Source organism: Anabrus simplex, chromosome 3 (assembly GCF_040414725.1).
Source record: "Anabrus simplex isolate iqAnaSimp1 chromosome 3, ASM4041472v1, whole genome shotgun sequence".
Taxonomy (NCBI): Eukaryota; Metazoa; Arthropoda; class Insecta; order Orthoptera; family Tettigoniidae; genus Anabrus; species Anabrus simplex.
In genome coordinates, this window is record NC_090267.1 from 235,544,948 (window position 1) to 235,566,212 (window position 21,265).

At 36.7% G+C, this 21,265-nt stretch overlaps 1 protein-coding gene across 3 annotated transcripts in view; it reads right to left on the reverse strand.

The window, feature by feature from the left end:
• Positions 1–1,732: 1,732 nt before the first annotated feature.
• Positions 1,733–21,265, reverse strand: part of Graf (GTPase regulator associated with FAK) — a 711,082-nt gene continuing 691,549 nt past the window's right edge. For all 3 annotated transcript variants that reach the window (XM_067142923.2, XM_067142924.2, XM_067142926.2), the window contains 2 exons: positions 9,180–9,259; positions 1,733–6,087 (listed from right to left, as the gene is read on the reverse strand). In XM_067142923.2, coding sequence (XP_066999024.2) covers positions 5,996–6,087; positions 9,180–9,259 — 172 coding nt within the window. In that variant the 3' untranslated portion in view covers positions 1,733–5,995. The remainder of the gene's footprint in view (positions 6,088–9,179; positions 9,260–21,265) is intronic.

Genomic DNA, 21,265 nt, shown 5'->3' on the forward strand with positions numbered 1-21,265 from the left:
GCTACTATGACCAGCATAGTGAAAAAATTATTGTCGTCAAGATTGACACCAAACCAATGCCCACCACAATACTGCAGGTCTATATGGCTACTAGCTCAGCGGATGATGAGAAAATCAAAAGAACATATGAAGAGATAGAAGATTTAATACAGTATGTAAAAGGTGTGATGGGAGACTGGAATGCAGTGGTAGGCCAAGGAAGAGACAGTAATACAGTAGGAGAATTCGGATTGGGACAGAGGAATGAAAGAGAAAGTCGGCTCGTTGAATTCTGCACTGATCATAATTTAGTCCTTGCCAATACTTGGTTCAAATACCACAAACGACGGCTTTATACGTGGACGAGACCTGGAGACACTGGAAGGTATCAAATAGACTTCATTATGATTAGGCAGAGATTCAGAAACCAGATATTGGATTGCAAAACTTCTCCAGGAGCAGACGTGGACTCTGACCACAACTTGTTGGTCATGAAATGCCATCTGAAGCTCAAGAAATTGAAGAAAGGAAAGAATGCAAAAAGATAGGATCTAGACAAGTTGAAAGAAAAGAGTGTGAGGGATTGTTTCAAGGAACATGTTGCAAAAGGACTAACTGAAAAGGCTGAAGGAAACACAATAGAGGAAGAGTAGATGGTCATGAAAAATGAAGTCAGCAGGGCTGCTGAAGAAATGTTAGGAAGGAAGAAAAGATCAACTAAGAATCAGTGGATAACTCAGGAGATATTAGACCTGACTGATGAACGACGAAAATACAAGAATGCTAGAAATGAAGAGGGCGGAAAAGAATACAGGCGATTAAGGAATGAAGTGGATAGAAAGTGCAAGGTAGCTAAGGAAGACTGGCTGAGGGAGAAGTGCAAAGATGTCGACAGTTGTATGGTCTTACGAAAGGTAGATGCTGCATACAGGAAAATCAAGGAAAACTTTGAAGAAAGGAAATCTAGGTGTATGAATAATACGAGCACAGATGGAAAGCCACTTCTAGGAAAAGAAGACAAAGCAGAAAGATGGCAGGAACATATCCAATAGTTGTATCAAGGTGAAGATATAGATAATTTGGTTCTGGAACAAGAAGAGGCCATTGATGCTGATGAAATGGGAGACCCACTTTTAAGGTCAGAGTTTGACAGAGCTGTGAGTGACCTAAATAGGAACAAGGCACCTGGAATTGATGACATTCCCTCTGAATTACTGATTGCCTTAGAAGAAACCAGCATGGCAAGGTTATTCCATTTAGTGTGTAAGATGTATGAGACAGGAGAAGTCCCATCCGATTTTTGGCAGAATGTTGTTATACCTATTCCCAAAAGAGCCGGGGCTGACAGGTGTGAAAACTATCGCACCATTAGTTTAGTATCTCATGCCTGAAAAATTTTAACATGTATTATTTACAGAAGAATGGAAAAACAAGTTGAAGCTGAGTTGGGAGAAGATCAATTTGGCTTCAGACGAAATGTAGGAACACGTGAAGCAATCCTGACTTTATATCTGATCTTAGAGGTTCGAATCAAGAAGGACAAGCCCACATACATGGCATTCGTAGATCTAGAAAAGGCATTCAATAAAGTTTGTTTGGACCAAGCTATTTAAGATTCTGAAGGTGATTGGGATCAGATACTGAGAACGAAGAATTATCTGCAATCTGTATAAAAATCAGTCTGCAGTGATAAGAATCGAGGGCTTTGAAAAAGATGCAGCAATCCAGAAAGGAGTGAGGCAAGACTGCAGTTTGTTCCCCCTCCTTTTCAATGTTTACATAGAACAGGCAGTAAAGGAAATCAAAGAGGAATTTGGAAAGGGAATCACAATGCAAGGAGAGGAAATCAAAACCTTGATATTTGCCGATGATACTGTTATTTTATCTGAGACTGCAGAAGATCTCGAGAAGCTGCTGAATGGTATGGACGAAGTCTTGGTAAGGAGTACAAGATGAAAATAAATAAGTCCAAAACAAAAGTAATGGAGTGCAGTCGAACGAAGGCAGGTGATGCAGGAAATATTAAATTAGGAAATGAAGTCTTAAAGGAAGTAGATGAATATTGTTAGTTGGGAAGTAAAATAACTAACGATGGCAGAAGTAAGGAGGACATAAAATGCAGATTAGCACATGCAAGGAAGAGCTTCCTTAAGAAAAGAAATTTGCTCACTTCAAACATTGATATATTTATTAGAAAGATGTTTTTAAAGACTTTCGTGTGGAGCGTGGCATTGTATGGAAGTGAAACATGGATGATAACTAGCTCAGAAAGAAAGAGAATAGAAGCTTTTGAAATGTGGTGTTACAGAAGAATGCTGAAGGTGAGATGGATAGATCAAATCACAAATGAAGAGATACTGAATCGAACTGGTGAGAGGAGATCGATTTGGCTAGACGAGGAGAAGAGATAGAATGATAGGACACATCTTAAAACACCCAGGACTTGTTCAGTTGGTTTTTGAAGGAAGTGTAGGTGGTAAGAACGGTAGGGGTAGACCAAGGTATGAATATGACAAGCAGATTAGAACAGATGTAGGATGCTGTAGTTACGTAGAAATGAAAAGGTTAGCACAGGATAGGATGGAGAGCTGCATCAAACCAGTCTATGGACTGATGACTCAAAAAAAACCAACAACAACAAAGTTCTTCACATACAGTCACTGTTTAGTTCAATTTTTATTTCATTTAATTACTGAATGTATATTATTCCATTAACTTAATTCACTGTTTTAATTGTTTCTTAATGGAATTTCACTGATAAAACTACATGTGTAGCCTACTTGTGCATTTACTAGTAGTAGTAAGCAGGAGGATGAGAATTTATGATATTATAAATTAAAGATTGCAATATATTATATCCTTGTTTTTATTAATGGAGTTAAGGACTATAATGTTTTTAATAGCCATTACTTTCACTAGTTCCGACAACAATACTAAATACAGTAGCGGTATCAGAAATTGCACGCCTGAGTTGGCGGCTCTTATTGTGCATGTCTGTGGTTGAGGGTTAAGAAGAAAAAGGGAACTGTTAACATTTGAGCTAAAATATGTGGAAAAAAGAAAAGATGTGAACTGAAGTGAATGAGAAAGTCTCCAGAACAAACCCTAGATGATGCTGAGTATAAGTACTTTACACAACTACATTTAAGTGGATTGCCACAGAAAAACTGGCAAAATTAGGAACATATTTTTCAATAAGTTCAGGCTGGCTTTTCAGATTTCAAAGATGCCATAACATAGTTAATAAAAAATATATTAGGCCTACATCCTTTAAATACACCACAATAAATGTGTTTTAATACACTTCCTACCATTCTTCTAGGTTATTTCAGTTCATTTTTGTTAATCTGGTCGAATTACCCCTCTATCATTAGTCTGTATTAATGAGGTTCTATTGTGTAATTCATAAGTTTGGTGGTAGAATATACAAGTCTTTGAACAATCTGCACTGAGATCAGTAGCTGAGTTCAAAATAAAAGAACACTGTCATACACTCATTCCACATTTTAATTACTAGTACATTCTTGGTGAACATTTCAAGGTCTTTCTATAGCCTTTTGGAATTCTGAATTGTCTTAATTTACTGAATCTGATATCTTTCAGGAGAAAATATATTTGTCCTCTAGAAAGTTGTGTTTTAAAAAATACTTTGTGCTACATTTGTACACCTATTGATAAATGTTTTTTGGAAAAGCTATTGGAGTATACAAACAAAGTAAATCTCCAGTACTGATATGTTTAGTTTCTAAGGAATTTTTTCCATTTTTACAAACTGCTATGTTCTTAAATTAGTTCCACCATGACTGAAGGTCATAAAGACCCAGGAAAAAATTAACAATACTTAACCCATTCACCTTGGACGATGAGGCAGGTCTGCCACATATTCTATGGCTTTTAACTCGGGTGACGAGTCATATCCGCCAAGCACTGGCTGTTACTCTTGTATCTTGGCTACCACTGCAAGTACTGTCTATGTTTAAGGTTCAATGAATAGCTAAGGAATGTAGCTGTATACCCTTATATGTGTGTGTTACTGCCTGTATCTTATCTTTTGCTTACTTTTAAGTCTTAAGAGTTAGCAGCAATATTCCCCTAGTTTACATGCTTTTCATATCACTATGGGGTAGTGAATACGACTGCTTTCAGTTTTCTTGAAAGCATTCTAATTAATGGATCAGAAGTAAGCGAAAGTGATAATCAAGAGTGTATGTGTAGGATGATAAAAAATAATAATTTAAGTGGGGTTAACAGCTCATTGTCCTAAAGTTATATAGTAAGATTAAGGTTGATTTAAAGCATCAACAAATATCTGTGAGAAAGGATGAAGGTAACTGGATAGTAGTGCAGAAGAAAACAGCTCAATCGTTGATTCATTCACAGAAATGGATGTGCCAAATGCTTCACAGAAAGTATCAGGCATCCTCTCTTAGAACTTCCAGAATTTTTGGATTACATAAACCCTCTCTTTTTAGTTATTGTGCATGAAAGTCATATGTTGTGGTATGAAACAGCTGTCTGATCCCAGGAGAAAAAGCAAAGGAAAAAGTGGATAATTTTATGTGGTTTGACACTAATGAGGATGAGATAAAGGCTTATTTAGCTCTCTGCATTTTAACATCACAAATGTTTAAAAGACCCATATTTAACTGTACTGGAACAATGATAACTGCCTCTTCACATTCCAAAGGGTTTCAAAGTTTAAGACATCAGTTCCTCGTTCAGAAGTGTCAATTTTTAATATAAATTATCTGCATAAAAAATTTGAATGCAGCACGAAAATATTCCTACTGTGGTAAGATCAGTTTTAATTTGTACCATAATGCTGGGCACAACTTTAAAACTCATGGCTCATGAGATTTAAATCTAGTTTGAGTAAACAGATGCATTTTAAATAAGGTGAATGGGTTAATTTAAACATACATATAAGAAGAAACACTCACAGAAGATTTCCAAATGGTCTTTGGTGTAAATTTTTGAAACTAAATTTTCCAATCAAAAGGAATTACAGACAGAAAGTTAAGTCCTATGTTATATTGAGAAGTTGCAAAGGATATGCTCTATCAATCAGGAAATATAGGATAACAACCATAATGTTTGCCAACTCACCATCTCTTCTTTACCAATGTTCACAAAACATACAAAGATTTGACATAATAATCTAATAGTTGTATAATGTATTCCTCCTTGTTGCAAAATTCTATAAATTTAAGATAAAGTTTATAGATAATTTTTAAGACTTGTTTGACCAAGTGAAACAAGAAACCATGGCAGAGAAAAATCACAGCAGACACTCCCCATCATGTCAGCTTGAGCATGAGCTCGAGTCAGCATGGACGCAAAAGTTATAATACCTGAGTCAAACTACATGAGAAGTTCACTGGTTGCATTGCATCTTTATAGCTGAAAAATTAGAAGACATCTGTTAACCATCCAGTGTAACTTACACCTCTCATTTAGATGACTTACTTGCTTTGTGATCTAAGGCACAGCCCTAGATAGTCATCTCACAAATTCCTTTCCTGGCACATTCATTTATCCTCATTCAGACTTTATGGGGGCCTGAGATCATAGACTTCACACAGCAGGATATTTCGTGGGGTACCTCCCCAACTCTCCTCAGTCTCTCAGACACTTTACCTCCTTATAAGCATGAGAACAACACATACCGTGTATGCTTGAAAGTACTTTGATCAATATCTTATCTTCTGCAGTTTTGTCAGTGTCAATTCACTTCAAACTTCAAAAATAGAACAGCATATTATTATTCTTCCATCTTCTTTTTCGTCCGCTTTTGCCTAAAATATCTCTAATGAACCACAATTAACAATATCAAAAGATTTTATCATCATCAATTGAGATTTTTACCATGCAGCTCTATGGAAATATAACATTTGATTTAATGTTTTAAGTTCAAAGCTGACGTGGTCCTGAGGAATGAATATAACTCCTCTCACATAAGAAGTTTTTTTTACGGTTTGTGCCGAGGCCAGTATTTCAACTGACGCCGAAGGCCTGGTCAGGGTAAAACTTCAACGTAATTTTCAGGAATAAGCCCTGTCTTGCCATTCAGTGTTCCCTCCAACCATCCTGGTTCCATAGACGGTCTCACTGAAAAGAGAGGAATGGAGATGAATTATCAGCAGTAGTGGAATAGGAAAAAAATATTCACAGTATCAATAAATATAATAATCATGTAAGTTCACGCATTTAATGGCCATTAATTTTGAACATGATTATGGCATAAGTGTGGTACAGAGGCATAATCGTTGTAAGGTCAACTAGCCATTAAAATGCTGTTTGCTTTACGTCGCACAGACACAGATAGGTCTTATGGTGACGATGGGATAGGAAAGGCCTAGGAAGTGGAAGGAAGCGGCCGTGGCCTTAATTCAGGTACAGCCCCAGCATTTGCCTGGTGTGAAAATGGGAAACCACGGAAAACCATCTTCAGGGCTGCCAACAGCGGGGCTCGAAGCCATTAAAATGAAGGACCTAGAAGCGAACAGTGATAATTTCCATTATTATTAGTAGTAGTAGTAGTAGTAGTAGTAGTAGTAGCAGCAGCAGTAGTAGTAGTAGTCGTCGTCGTCGTCGTCAGCATGTAACCTATGTAACCTACAAGAGATGCCTCTGTTAAGTTGAGTAACCCAGTGGAAGGTTGAATAATGAACCCCAGCGGGAAGCAGGGTCGAAGAACTGAACAGCACGTAAGAAATTCAACAGAATTGAATGTCAGATTGGTGATACAAAGCTAGAACAGGTCGATAATTTCAAATATTTAGGTTGTGTGTTCTCCCAGGATGGTAATATAGTAAGTGAGATTGAATCAAGGTGTAGTAAAGCTAATGCAGTGAGCTCGCAGTTGCGATCAGCAGTATTCTGCAAGAAGGAAGTCGGCTCCCAGACGAAACTATCTTTACATCGGTCTGTTTTCAGACCAACTTTGCTTTACAGGAGCGAAAGTTGGGTGGACTCAGGATATCTTATTCATAAGTTAGAAGTAACAGACATGAAAGTAGCAAAAATGATTGCTGGTACAAACAGGTGGGAACAATGGCAGGAGGGTACTCAGAATGAGGAGATAAAGGCTAATTTAGGAATGAACTCGATGGATGAGCTGTACGCATAAACCGGCTTCGTTGGTGGGGTCATGTGAGGCAAATGGAGGAGGGTAGGTTACCTAGGAGAATAATGGACTCTGCTATGGAGGGTAAGAGAAGTAGAGGGAGACCGAGACAACAATGGTTAGACTCAGTTTCTAACGATTTAGAGATAAGAGGTATCAAACTAAATGAAGCCACAACACTAGTTGCATATCGAGGATTGTGGCGACATTTAGTAAATTCTCAGAGGCTTGCAGACTGAACGCTGAAAGGCAAAACAGTCTATAATGATAATGTATGTATGTTAGAGATTGAAGAATGCAAAAATGTAAAAAATGTTAAGGCAAGAGTTAAAAATGGAATTCATTATCCCAAACCTAACTGTAAAATATATCAACAAGTTTCCAAAATCATGGATATGATGAGACTGTGACAAATCCAATTTACAAGGCATTTACAAGAAATTGACTCTAGCAGACTTCCTCATAAAAGTTAAAAATTTCTGCAAAAGAAGGCCACTAGACCAAAATGGTATAAACTAATGGAGAAAGACCTTATTGAACTAGGATACCAAGTCTACTACTCTGGAATGAAATCAGAATTTTAGTCCGAACACAGGGATTTGAGGAAGAAGACCAGGAACCTACACGAGATAAATGGTCAGAGGAACGGAAACTTGCACAGTCCTTAAGAATGAAGAACTGCCGGGCAAGAATGACGTTAAAAAAAAAATGTTGATTCCGCGTGGTCCTTTGCGACCCACTCGCAAAATGGATAGGAGGAGGAGAAGAAGAAGAGAGGGAGGTGGACAAAGTCCTATTCACCTTGGTAAGAACATGAACACACACAAATTCTCTCACAAGAAAGCTGACTGAGGTGGGAAACTGATGTCAGAGATACTGCATAAAATGATCATCAAAGGCAGCCAGATATATTTTTTTCTCTCTCTCTCTCTCTCTCTCTCTCTCTCTCTCTCTCTCTCTCTCATACCCCCTGTTTACTAATCTTCATAATCCTTTATTATCCGGCTTGATTTATTGCTTGAATTCGAAGGTTGGTGATTGTTTGCAATTGTGATATTACACAAAATGCTTCTGAAGATTTTTACTTTCATATTTTCATTTTTCAAGACCTGTTAACCACTTAAATGTTTTGAAAACAGGATAAAATGCAAAATTTACTCACATACAAAATATGTTCTAAAATGCAATATAATTGTTAAATCAACTACTTTTTCAAATGAAACTTTTTTATGTTCTTTTTCTTCTTATGGAAACTTGAACCAAGGAGTGTGTGCATCCTTCGACTGCCTGCAGTGCTGGTAACTAAAATACCCAGTCTGCCAAAGGAACTTTGCAATGTATTCGGAGTCCTACCAAGATTGTAAAGGTCTACATATACTTCAGTAAATACAATTTAATTGTAAGTGATAGGAGAACACGAATGACAGAACAAAATAATCAGGTATGTTCTACGATTTTCTTCAACCGTAACACTGATTCAGTGGATCAGTGTTCGAGTGTCGGCCTCCGTATCCCAAGATAGCTGGTTCAAACCCGGCAGAGCTAGTCGGATTTTTGAAGGGCGGGAAAAAAGTCCATTTGACCCTTTATGTCGTACAATGTCGACACGTAAAAGATCTCTGGTGACACATTTGGTGTTTACCCGACAAAATTCATTAAATCTCGGCCATAGAGGCCCAAAAGAGTTTCGGTTCACTCGGTCTGCCATCTAGTGGGCCTAGAGTAAAACAGAACGTTGAAATTGACGAGCAGACAGCCAGACGGCGTCAAATTGAAATGTCTGCACATGGTAGCTGAGGCCATACGATTATTAATATTATTTATGAATATGATTTAAATTAACGTTAATTTTGTATATTTTCTTTTTTATTATCCTAATTTTCTATCATTATAAATTTGTTATTAACTGTATATGGTATACACTGTAGCCTTCATGTTTATAATAAATGTACAATTTAATTTCAGCTCAGAACAAGGAAATATTCTTTTCCACACCTAGTTCAGTCTAATTTAAAGTTTCTGGAGATGATTTGCAACATTAAATTTACAGGCCAAACAGTATTTTACTACTCACCATTAGTAATTATCTGGTTTGGTTCAAATGACAGCTCTCCATCATTCTCTCCTAGACATGCATAGAGTGTCCTCACTCTCCTGGAATCAGATTACAAGATCAAATAAAGCAACAAGAACAACAAGCAGAACATACTATCTAACATGGCAATAAAGATACTGAAACATTTTATCAAGTAAATAATGGTACAAATAATACAAATATACTAATAACTTGTTTAAAACAGCAAGTCATAAAATGATATAAAAAATCTGCAAGAAAACTTGTATAAAGGAACACAGACACAAACTGTTAGCCAAAATGTAATTGCATTCTCAAAGAGTGTGTATTCTGAAGAATATTCCCTGCCATCCTTCCTGGCCTACCCAAAGAGAAAGGTTGTTTCTTGTGCTCAATAGTTTGCACCAAGTCTTTCTGATTAGATTTATTAGAAACTATGAGTAGAAATCTTGGATCTCCTTTTTTAACATTCTGATCTTTGCATTTTTTCCTACCCACAATATGGACTTTCTCCCCCAAATCACAAACTGAGGAAATTAAATCACCGATACAAAATTAAGAAACTCTAGAAATACCAAATCTATATATATATATAAAATAAGAGTTTTGTCTGTACATTGCTCAGAATTAAAAAAAGGATGGTATTTCTGTATTGGTTGTGTGACAGTAACCAGGAAATGTACTTTTTAATTTTCTATAATTTCTGTCTGTCTGTCTGTCTGTCTGTCTATCTGTATGTATGTATGACTGTAACACGCATCACGAGAAAACAGCTGGAGGGAATTTAATGAAAATCGGTATGTAAAGTTGGAGAATAAGTCGCTACAATCCAGGCCATAAATAATTTTATTCACGCTGAGTGAAATAGTAGTTTAGGGGAAGGCCTAAAATTTTATTCTCAAATATTTATGTTATTAGTGGTCCTATCAACATATATATATATAAGTCACATAGAATTAAATTTTTGATAATTTATGTCTTATACATTTTTAATGTACTGGCTGTGATAACAGAGATATTCATGAATTTGGATTTCTGTTGCTAAATCGCATCAACACAGAGCCATAAAAGAAAGGGTAAACAGAATTTAATGAAAATTGGTATGCAAAGTGGGGAAATAAGGAACTACAGTCTATACTATACATAATGTTATCCAGCCTAGTTGAAATGGCAGTTGTGGGGGAGGCACCTTAAATTTTAATTTTTAATTACCTATGTTATTGGTCCCTTCGAAAAGTACTACTTAAGTCATAGAGAATACAATTTTCGACCATTTCTGTCATATTCTGTCTTACCGCACCGACTACAAGACTGGTGGTGGTGGTGGTGATTATTGTTTTAAGAGGACTATCCTCTATATAACACTAATCAGACAGGAAAAATGGAAGGGGTCTGACACTTCGAAAGAAAGAAGGACTCACTTTACATTTGATACTCTAATATCACAGAGTTGGAAGAAAACTAAATGTGAAGGCCTACAATATCGAAAGCTCATAAAATTGGTCAACAACAACATTAAAAATTGACCACTGTTTGTTGTGATGTGATGCCTCTCATCTCCGATAAACTGGGTTACTGCTGCGTACTGAGTATAAACCTGCTTGAAAACTGGTGGAAAGTAGCTGGGGAGTTAGATAACTCTCTTCTTTAGCATGACATTCCTCTGGTTCATAAATTTGCTGATAACTAATGGTACATAACACATTGTTTTATCACAGTATTCCAGCTATTTGATCCCTACTCTGAAGCACTGATAGGAATGAGCAGTGTGCATACTTAAAGAAATAATGGGAGAGGAATGTTCAAGGCTGTCTGCGGCCTGGTAATTCAAACTCTGGAACTTTGGACTGTTAGATCGCCAGTGTACAGTAGTATTGTTCATTGAAAGTGAGAAAATGTGTGGATTTTCATTTGATCACGTATTTATATGGTAGCATTGCTTCTAATTGTGACCTTCCTACTGATGCCATTCTAATGATCTTTATTGACTTCAGCTGAGAAAACCACAGTCTTTCTGAGGATGTAAAAAGGCACGTGGAGAGCAAGTGTCTGCCATTATAATGAAAAATGCCCAACTCGATTCTGACTGGCAGTACACAAGTGGGCCTAGCATCATAATGAAAACTCCCCAACTTGATTGTGAATGATAGCAGGCAACAGTCTTCACATGAGAAAAGACGTATGGTGACTCCCTGTCGCGTTTCGAGGTAACGTTAAGAGCTACGGTATGCAATTTAATGCAATCTTACTCACAACGTGTACACTGCTTACGATAATTCTGTATCCAGTGTAGAATTCCTTAGCGAAGCTTGGGTACATCAGCTAGTTTATAAATAAGATAAAACATATTAAAGCCAACACATTTTCATATTTAGCTTATCGTACTGTTTACTGTGAGGTACCGATAGTCGAATCTTTTTACTGGTCATATTTACAGAAGGATAGAACCTCTCAAAACGTTATTGTTCCTTTTAATTCAATCTCAGAATTCACTGCAGTAATTAATGAGTCTGCTTTAATTTACAGGCTTTTTAAAAACTTATTTCTAGTGATCCTGAACAAAACAAATGTCCAACTACTGTAAAAACTGGAATATATGTAACCATCACGGAATATTTTATTTGAAACAGTCATAAGAGCAATTCAATCCTCTGTGGGTAAGCGAATCAAAATTTCTTAGTTGTGTTGTGTTTAAAATATTCTGCAGCATCTCACGTTTGGAAACTGATTTTTGATGAACTTTCAAAACTGTATAAAAATGTCTCTAATGTTTTTTCAGTACTGTTGGAACACGTTGGCTTCTGCTGATTTGTCAACAAAAGTTAAATATTTACAGAGATAAGAGAGCTGGGGTGTAAAGAAACTTGATAAATTTCTAGACTCCTTTTCTTTTTTTCCTTTTCTTTAATGTTACTGTAGTCACCTCACTATTATTGCTTTTATTCTGAATCATCTGTCACTGGAGAGCTACTTTATAAACATGTTTATGAGATAGGTTCGAATGGCTTCACATTCTACATAGCAAGCAAAAGACAAGAAGGTACAAAATAAACTGCTGTTGTTAGTAAGAATCCAATAAAGGGAACTTTCTAGTTATGTGGCAAGTAACAAGTGATGGGACATGAGTAGTAGACCTGGATGTAGTATTAGTGGTGTGCAAAGGAAGTCGCTGAACTCTTTATTCGCTTCTCTCTGGCCGAGAGGTGGTATTCTCGAGATTCATAGTGTTAGTTCTCATCTCCTAATTAGTGAATTGAGATAAATAAAACCCAGTGGAGGGACATTCTGGATGTGTCCACTTTAATATCCTCAAGTTTTCTTTTGTTTTTTAAATTGAAGAGCAGTTTGAGGTTATTTCATTCAAACAGACAGACAGACAAAACTTTCAAAGATGATGGATTAATCTCATCACATTGAAAATCAGGAGTAGATAAATGTAATAAACAAAGTATTTTGTTTAAGAGTGTATAGTATTGACAAGGTGGACTCCTATTAAACTCCTGATTTTAACTGTAATGAGATTAATGGTAGAGAGACCATAAAAATGGTCAAATTAATTGTACGAAACTTGTACGAAAATTGTACGAAAACATTTATGTACAGATATATACTACATTCTTATTATATTTGTAAGATAAAATAAATTAAATAAAATTTAACATTCAAAACAGATTTCTTTACAAGTACAGAAGGATCACAAACAAACAAACAAGTAAAAATATGACATATCCATAAAAAAATACAAACACGTAACAACACTAACTTGATGTTAGATACCATCCTGGTATTTTTCTGTTCAATAAAGACATGGAGGGATAACTTCTAGGATGGCCAAGAATGAGATTTTCACATTTTTTTTTCTCACATAATTTTACAAGATCCTCAAAACAGTCTTAAATTTAGGAATGAAATCCTGACCTACAACAATACTACTGTGCTAACAACTTCTAGAATGTGCAAGGCATACCATTAATTGTTTGGATTCTCTTACAATACCATCTACTGATGCATTTCCTGATTCATCATTCTACAGAAACTTCATTTGCAACATTTTGTTGTACCACTACAAACACATTATCATAGTTGCACAGTAAAGTCAGCTGGTGGATTTGGCTATGTTCTGAATGGCTCATAAAGTGAGGATGGATATGGTTTCCAAGGTAGATAACAGTCATTTACAATGTTTCAGTAGTGCATCTAGAGAGTGGAAGTGAATTCTACCTAGAAACATTCAGAGTTCAGAAGTTGTTCAGGGATGTTGACATAGAATTTTGATATAAGGAACCCAAAGTCACTGCTGATTCATTACTGAGCAATCACGTTTTTCTTTCTTTTAATACTTGACAACCGAGCTCGATAGCTGCAGTCGCATAAGTGCAGCTAGTTTCCAGTATTTGGGAGATGGAGGGTTCGAACCCTACTGTCGGCAGACCTGAAGATGGTTTTCCGTGGTTTCCCATTTTCACACCAGGCAAATGCTGGGGCTGTACCTTAATTAAGGCCATGGATGCTTCCTTCCCACTCCTAGCCCTTTCCTGTCCCAGCATCACCGTAAGACCTATCTGTGTCGGTGCGACAAAAAACTTGCAAAAAAGCTTGACAACCTTATTGTTTGTTTACATGGAAATTATTCTGTTTTTCAAAATTAACTGCCCTTGCATATCGAAACCAACTTTTAACCTATTAGGTCGTGTTATGTACATTTAGTACGTGTTGAAGAGATGTTAAGTACAGAACAAAAATGGCTAACCAGACACCAGTGGGATCCGAACCCACAACCTCCCGATTTCGCGTTGGTTGCTCTGCCAATTGAGCTATGGTGGCCTAGGCCATCTTTGTTCTGTTGGAAAGGATCTGAGCTACAGGTCTGGTACTACTACCATCACACTGTAGAGTGCGTTTAAGTTGCCCGTTGAGGGCCAAGTCAATGAATATTCAATTTTCACTACCGCATTGTAATCGAAACCGACTTTCAACCTATTAGGTCGTGTTACGTACATTTAGTAGGTGTTGAAGAGATGTTAAGTACAGAACAAAAATGGAGGTTGTGGGTTCGGATCCCACTGGTGTCTGGCTGGCCATTTTTGTTCTGTACTTAACATCTCTTCAACACGTACTAAATGTACGTAACATGACCTAATAGATTGAAAGTCGGTTTCGATTACAATGCGGTCGTGAAAATTGAATATTCATTGCCCTTGCATATGTTTATTCAGCACAGTATCATCTGACTAATTGCCATGGTTCTGTCTGTTGGGCATAAGCTTTACATTGCAGTTCATAATCTCACCATAAACTAATTTCATTTACACTGAATTAGTAATGAAAAGACTGAAGAACCTCAAAGTTATAGATTAACCAAGTCAAAACTGAAGACCATGACTTTTGCGATAATATTTTTTTTTTAATCCATGTAAACGAACACAATGGCAGTCAATTTAACAAAAACAAATGGAGTTACTCAGTAATAAGTCATCAGTGACCATGGGTTCCTTATATAAAAATATTCAGTCAATACTGTAGAACAACCTCGCAAAGTAGGAGAATTCACTTCCAACTTGAATATATGGTGTTGAAAACATTCCAAAATGTAATTGAATAATGCAAGATGAGGTTCATACTTTCTATTATAAACTAGCAGTGCATCGATAGATAAAACAAAACAAAAATAATGAAGAGAAGCAGGTCAACTGAAAACAAACAAAACAAATTAGAATATGAAAAGTTCATGCAAGTTGAGCTACCTCACCTGACACTAGGGGTAGCTGGGCTCGATCTACCACTTGCTGTAGAGCTAGAAGATGGGGTCATCCTAAAGCCATTTTAACATTAGTACTATTCAGTATATTACTATTCAATATATTATTACTAACACATAAAATGTATATGAGGGTTGTTCCAGCTTCATGGACTCATACCTGAGTTCTGAATCAAGACTTTGGTTTTCAACATTTAATCACATGGTACACACTGTGATAAATGGCAGTGTCTAGCTTGCTTGATGATTCATGCTCATCTTATCGTCGTCCAATATTACTCTTTATTCTTTGTTATGATGAATTTTAAAAAAATATTACAATTTGCTTTACGCCGCACTAACACAAGACAGGTCTTATGCTAACGATGGGATAGGAAAGGGCTAGAAGTGGGAAGGAAGTGGCCGTGGCCTTAATTAAGGTGTAGCCTTTGCCTAGTGGGAAAAGGTAAAACCACAGAAAACCATCTTCAGGGCTGCCAACGGTGGGGTTCAAACCTTCCGAATGACGAAAATTAATTTCCGAAGTGCTGTCAGGATGTTAACAGGTTATACAGTAACAATGAATAAGGGTTCAGTTTCCACCTACAAGCTCATGTTAGAGACAGAAGTGGTCAATTATTTCACGAGAACTAGGAAATGTTAATGGTTGTGTACTGCTAGTGTAATTATTTTAACTATACATTTGCTTCCCATAAATTCACTTATCAGTACAAAGTTAATAATAATTTATGACTTAAATGCAACTGTCCCCAAAATAAATAAATAAATAAATGAATGAATGAATGAATGAATGAATAAATAAATAAATAAATAAATAAATAAATAAATAAATAAATAAATAAATTAGGGTTTAAATAATAAATAATTGTGCAACACCCTGAACTTTAATACATATTCTGTTTGTATATTATACATGTTTATAAAATATTTATTATATTTCAGGTCATTGTAGATTATTTATAATCCCAGTTGCATTACTGTTGTTGTTTTCCTGTTTATCATTGTTGAGAGTTGTTTCTTGTGTTGGATGTCTACATGTGATGAGTATTTTAGGTATAATCCAGGAAGACAGGGACCTGCATGTTACTTGGCGAGATAAAAAATAAGAATGTTACCTTAAAATGCTTGGTGAAGAAAGATGTGTTCATCGTAAGCAATGAGTTTCATTCTGGATCCGTACTGACAAGTTGATCACAATCAAAGGCAGAGAAGGTCCACGTATTCAATACTCTTAATTTGATGTTTCCATGTTTTATTAATAATTGTACTATTTTCACACCCTTTTTCTTAGGTCATCTTCAGCCCTACATACAAAAACAGTCACCAAATATAAACTAAACTTGGCATGTCTTAAACTTGTTGTCAAAGAAACATGTTCAAAAGCACATTAAGTCTTCATCAGGCTGATGTTGACTGACTAGTGAATACAACGTCTAATGGGGCTTGTGTGACAACTTGTGTCCCCATATTAGAACAACTAGAATCTTAATTCATAAAAATGTGTATGTGAATGTGAAGCAATATAGTTAAAAACAAAGTGGAAGAAACACATTCAAACTTACTATCTATAATGATGCTAAAATAGTGGTAACTGTCCTTGTACTTTCTTCTTGATTCTTGATGTTTTTTAAGGGTCAGTTGATCCAACATATGAGGTGTGCTTAAATTAAAACAATGTGTTCCTTGGTGAAGAGGTGATATACATATTTTATAAGTTATTGTAAGGCTAAGGGGGACATGTACAAATTGAATTTGTGGGCTTTCTGGCCTGTCAGTGATTCAGTATGGAGTAAAAATCCCCAAGTGCTTACCATCTTGTAAGCCAAATATCACTGCACATTATGATACACTGTATATTATGAAATTAATATTATAGAGGTGTGAATAATAAATGTTGTGAATCTGACAGGAAAATCAGAGGAGATGATTAATTTTATGCAGAAAGAGAGTTTTGCAATGATGGAACTGAGTGAGGTTAATTAGAGAGGAAAGGGAGTGATGAGGATGAGTAGAGGGTACACCCTATTCTGGAGTGGAGGTGAGGCAAAGAATGATGGAGTAGGAGTGATTGTTAACAAAATCCTGGATGTAAATGCAGCAGTCCCGCTCGGCTCGGACAAACGCTTTGTCTCTGGGCTACTCGGCTAAGCTCGGCTCAACTCTGCTCGGATTTGGAGCACTACGGAGCAAGTGAGGAAGAGGGAGACAGGGGAAGCGAGCGAGACAGACGTGGGGAAAGAGAGAGACAGCGCTATTACTCCAAATCGAGGAGTGGGGGTCTACACTCTGGTCAACCAAGCAAAGTCGTCTTTTGCACCATGCACAGTGCATGCACCCTGAGAGGCCCTGGGGTAGACTATGTTAGTGATAGAATAATCAGAGTACGATGAGGACTGAAGGAGGAGTGAAAGATTTTGTCTAAGTTTATGCACCCCAAACTGGAAACAGTCAGGAAAACATAGAGGAATTCTTGGAAACACTCGAGGAATTAATCAATGATGTGGAAATAATAGCCATGGGAGACCTCAATGCGCAGGTTGGAAATGAAAAATTGGTAAAGAAGACGTAATTGATTCATTTGGATACGGAGAAAGAATTTTTTTTTTTGCTAGTAGCTTTACGTCGCACCAACACAGCTAGGTCTTATGGCGATGATGGGATAGGAAAGGGCTAGGAGTGGAAAGGAAGGGACCGTGGCCTTAATTAAGGTACAGCCCCAGCATTTGCCTGGTGTGAAAATGGGAAACCACGGAAAACCGTCTTCAAGGTTGCCGACAGTGAGGTTTGAACCCACTATCTCCCGGATGAAAGTTCACAGCTACGCGCTCCTAACCGCACAGCCAACTCGCCCGGTGAGAGACAGAGAGAAAGAAACAGTGAGGGAGATAAATTGCTTGATTTTTGTGAGAGAAATGGAATGATTGTGGGTAACACTTGGTTTAGAAAGAAGAATAGTAAAAAGATCACTAGATATGGCTGGCATGAAAGGACTAAAACAGTTAATGATTATATTTTGGTTGAGCCTTTGATGGAGACCACAGAGTAGTGGTAGCAAAACTGAAAACAGGTAAAATTGTGAGAGACAGGAGAAGAAAAAAAAAAAAAAAAAAAAAAAAAAGACAAGAAAATAAAAGTATGAAAATTAAAAGATAAAAGAACCCGGGAGAAATTTCAGGAGGAATTAGAACAGCACATCCCTATATTAGAAATAGAAAGTGTAGAAGAAGGGACCAAATTTAAGAACACATTTGTAAGGTGTGCAGAGAAGATTTGTGGCAGAACTTTGGCGAGAGTGAAGGAAAAGAAGACGCCTTGGTGGCATGAAAAGATGAAGGAGGTTGTTAAACACAAGAAGAAAGCATGTCAAGAATGGAATAACAGATAGGAAAGAAGGAAGTCATATTAAGTATCAGGAAATTAAAAGTAAGTGTAAAAAAAGTTGTAAATGAGGAAAATAAAAATGTTGGAGGAGATTCACACAAGAGTTGGAAAAGGATGTAAAAGGTGAAAAAATGTTCTATATGGATTGATAAAAAATAAGAGAAAAGAAAAATCTACATAAAACAAATGAAGGAAGAAAGTAGAAATGTAATAACAGACCCAGAGGAGATAAAGAATAACTGGAAAGACTATTTCGATGAACTCCTGAATGTGAGAAATAATGCAGAAGAGAGTGTAGTGGTAAATGAGGATGATCCAGAAATGGAGTGTGATATTGCAATGGCAGAGGTGGAAATGGCTGTTAAACAATTTTAAAGGAAACAAAGGCAAGATATGGAGGGGATATGAAAATATTGCTGCTTGCAGATAACAATGACCTGGGGAGTCAACAACTGACGCAAATGTGATCAACAGATATAACTTGAAAACAATATTCTCCCACCCATGGATAAGTATGCAAGTGTCGAGCTCGAATTATTATTATTATTATTATTATTATTATAATTATTACTCGTAATGTATGGCCATGAAGTGTTGCATCCAGTTAGTATTTGTATTATTACATCATATGTACATACAATACGACCGTGTTGTTTGTGAGGTTATGTCATGAAACATGCACTGTATATAAACATTTATATCAGTTCAATTAATGTAAGAACCTGTATATAATTTATTCGTACCTGTATATATAATTTGTAATCCACTACAAAATTATGAAAAACACCATCACTTCCAGAATGGTAATGGGTAGACGAGAACTATGGAGAATATTTTGTACACTACATCTAGGTATTAAGCACTCTAGAATTTTCGAGAAGGTATTTTTTGTAATGTATCTTTCTAGAAGCCTAGCCAGGCACATATATAAGGAGGAGATCTTGATGGTAGAGAGAGAGTTATTGTTCAGTACAGTTATGAGTTAACAGGTTATACTTGTGACCACGTATTGTGACATGCTTTTAAGCAGTCAACTGTTTCAACTGTGTTTTAAGGTTGCAATCTCCATGTGCAGTGATAGGCAATTGTCAAAATGGCAGTTTGTGATGTGTGTTTTGTTTGTGACAGCAGTGATGAAGATTATGTATGTGTTTAATATGTAAATAGATGTGAATAAATAACTGTACCAACTGACAGCATTTCGCGTGCGTCTTTGTACAACACAGAAGTGCAAATCCAACTAGATGCTTTAAATGACAATATTGAGAAATATGGTATGAAAATCAGTGTGGAGAAGAGCAAAACAGTGGTGATGACAAGAGGAGAAAGAGAAGGAAAAGGATTCAGTAACAGGGGACAAAATCTTGAGGTTGTTGAATACTTCAAATATTTGGGAAGTGAAATAATGCAAGATGCAAGGTTAGATAAGTAGATCAACAGAAGAGTACAAGCAGAAAAATATGTTCTACCAGAATGTAAAGAACCTGGTGTGGAACAGAGAAGTTCCCATGAAATGTAAAGAAATAATTTACAAGATGTACTATACCCCTATATTAATGTATGCATCAGAGACTTGGACTCTGACAGCAAGAAATGAGAATAAAATTCAGGCCAGTAAGATGAAGTTCCTGAGGAGTATGGTAGGGAAGACAAGGAGAGACAGGGTATGTTGAGGTCAGGAAAGAGATGAGGGTAGAAAAACTGTGTGACAGGATGGAGGAGAATAAATTGAGATGATTTGGACATGCTGTGAGGATGAAGGAGGGAAAGATACCAAAATAAGTGTTGGAGGCTAAGATAGAAGGAAAGAGTAAAAAAGGGAGGCCCAGAGAAAGATGGATGGACTCTGTCAAGAACAGTATAATAAAAAAAGAAGACTGGACTGGAATACAATAAAATTAATGAAGAGGAGTGGTGGAAGGAGAGGCAACAGTGGAGAAGAGTCATCAACACCCAGACCTGACAAGAGCTGGAGAAGGGGAAATGAAAATAATGATGATGATGATGATGATGATGATGATGATGAGAAACACATAACTATGAGTACTGAAAAGGTGGACCTTCTCTACCTTTGACTGAGGGGTATTCATCGACAATGCTGAAATCTCATCACCACACCTCCAGAAGAAACTTACTTTCATAACCAAACACACACACAAAAAACTTCAGCCATTACCCACAACCCTCCGATATACATTCACATCCAATGCATTGTATGAAGCATAGCGTTGCTTCCAGAATTCAATGCAGTAAGACATAATAGTCAATTTAGCCTTCTTAACCAATTCTAAAAAAATCAGTTCTAACCTCAAATGCATTATGGGCACCAAAAGTGTGGGCTAACGGCTGTCACAAAACAGAGCTGGGGCTCACTACCTTTGAGAGACTTTCTGCTAAACCCCCCTGACGTGTTACACCAATGGTTTATTTTTGTCAATAGCCAGGATATGTGCAAACCAATATATAAAAAACTGTAAAATACATTTTCAAAATATCCAATTTGGGCCAATGGCTGACATGAAACAGAACAACTCTGACATGTTAGACAAATGGTTTTTATCACTAGCCAGCTTTAAACAAAATGTAACCCCTTATTCCCAATGTTGGTCAATGGCTGACACAAAACTGAGCTCAACAGGCTTTCTGCTAAACACTCTTGACTTGTCAGTCCAATGGTTTTTGTCACTAGCCAGGACATGCACAAACCAATAAAGAAAAGCTGTAAACAAAATCTAACCCCTTATTCCACGCACATGAAAGCAGTGCTGAGAAAATTTAAAAAATCAACAGTTGGTGGCACTTAATGACACTCCTATCGGCACTCTAGTCAATTAATAACAAAAGGACATCATCCTGTGTGGAGCATCCATCTTTATTCTCCGACTCCACTGTCCTAGGACTGTATCTTATTTTATTTATCATGTGAATGAAACATGATTGTATAAAT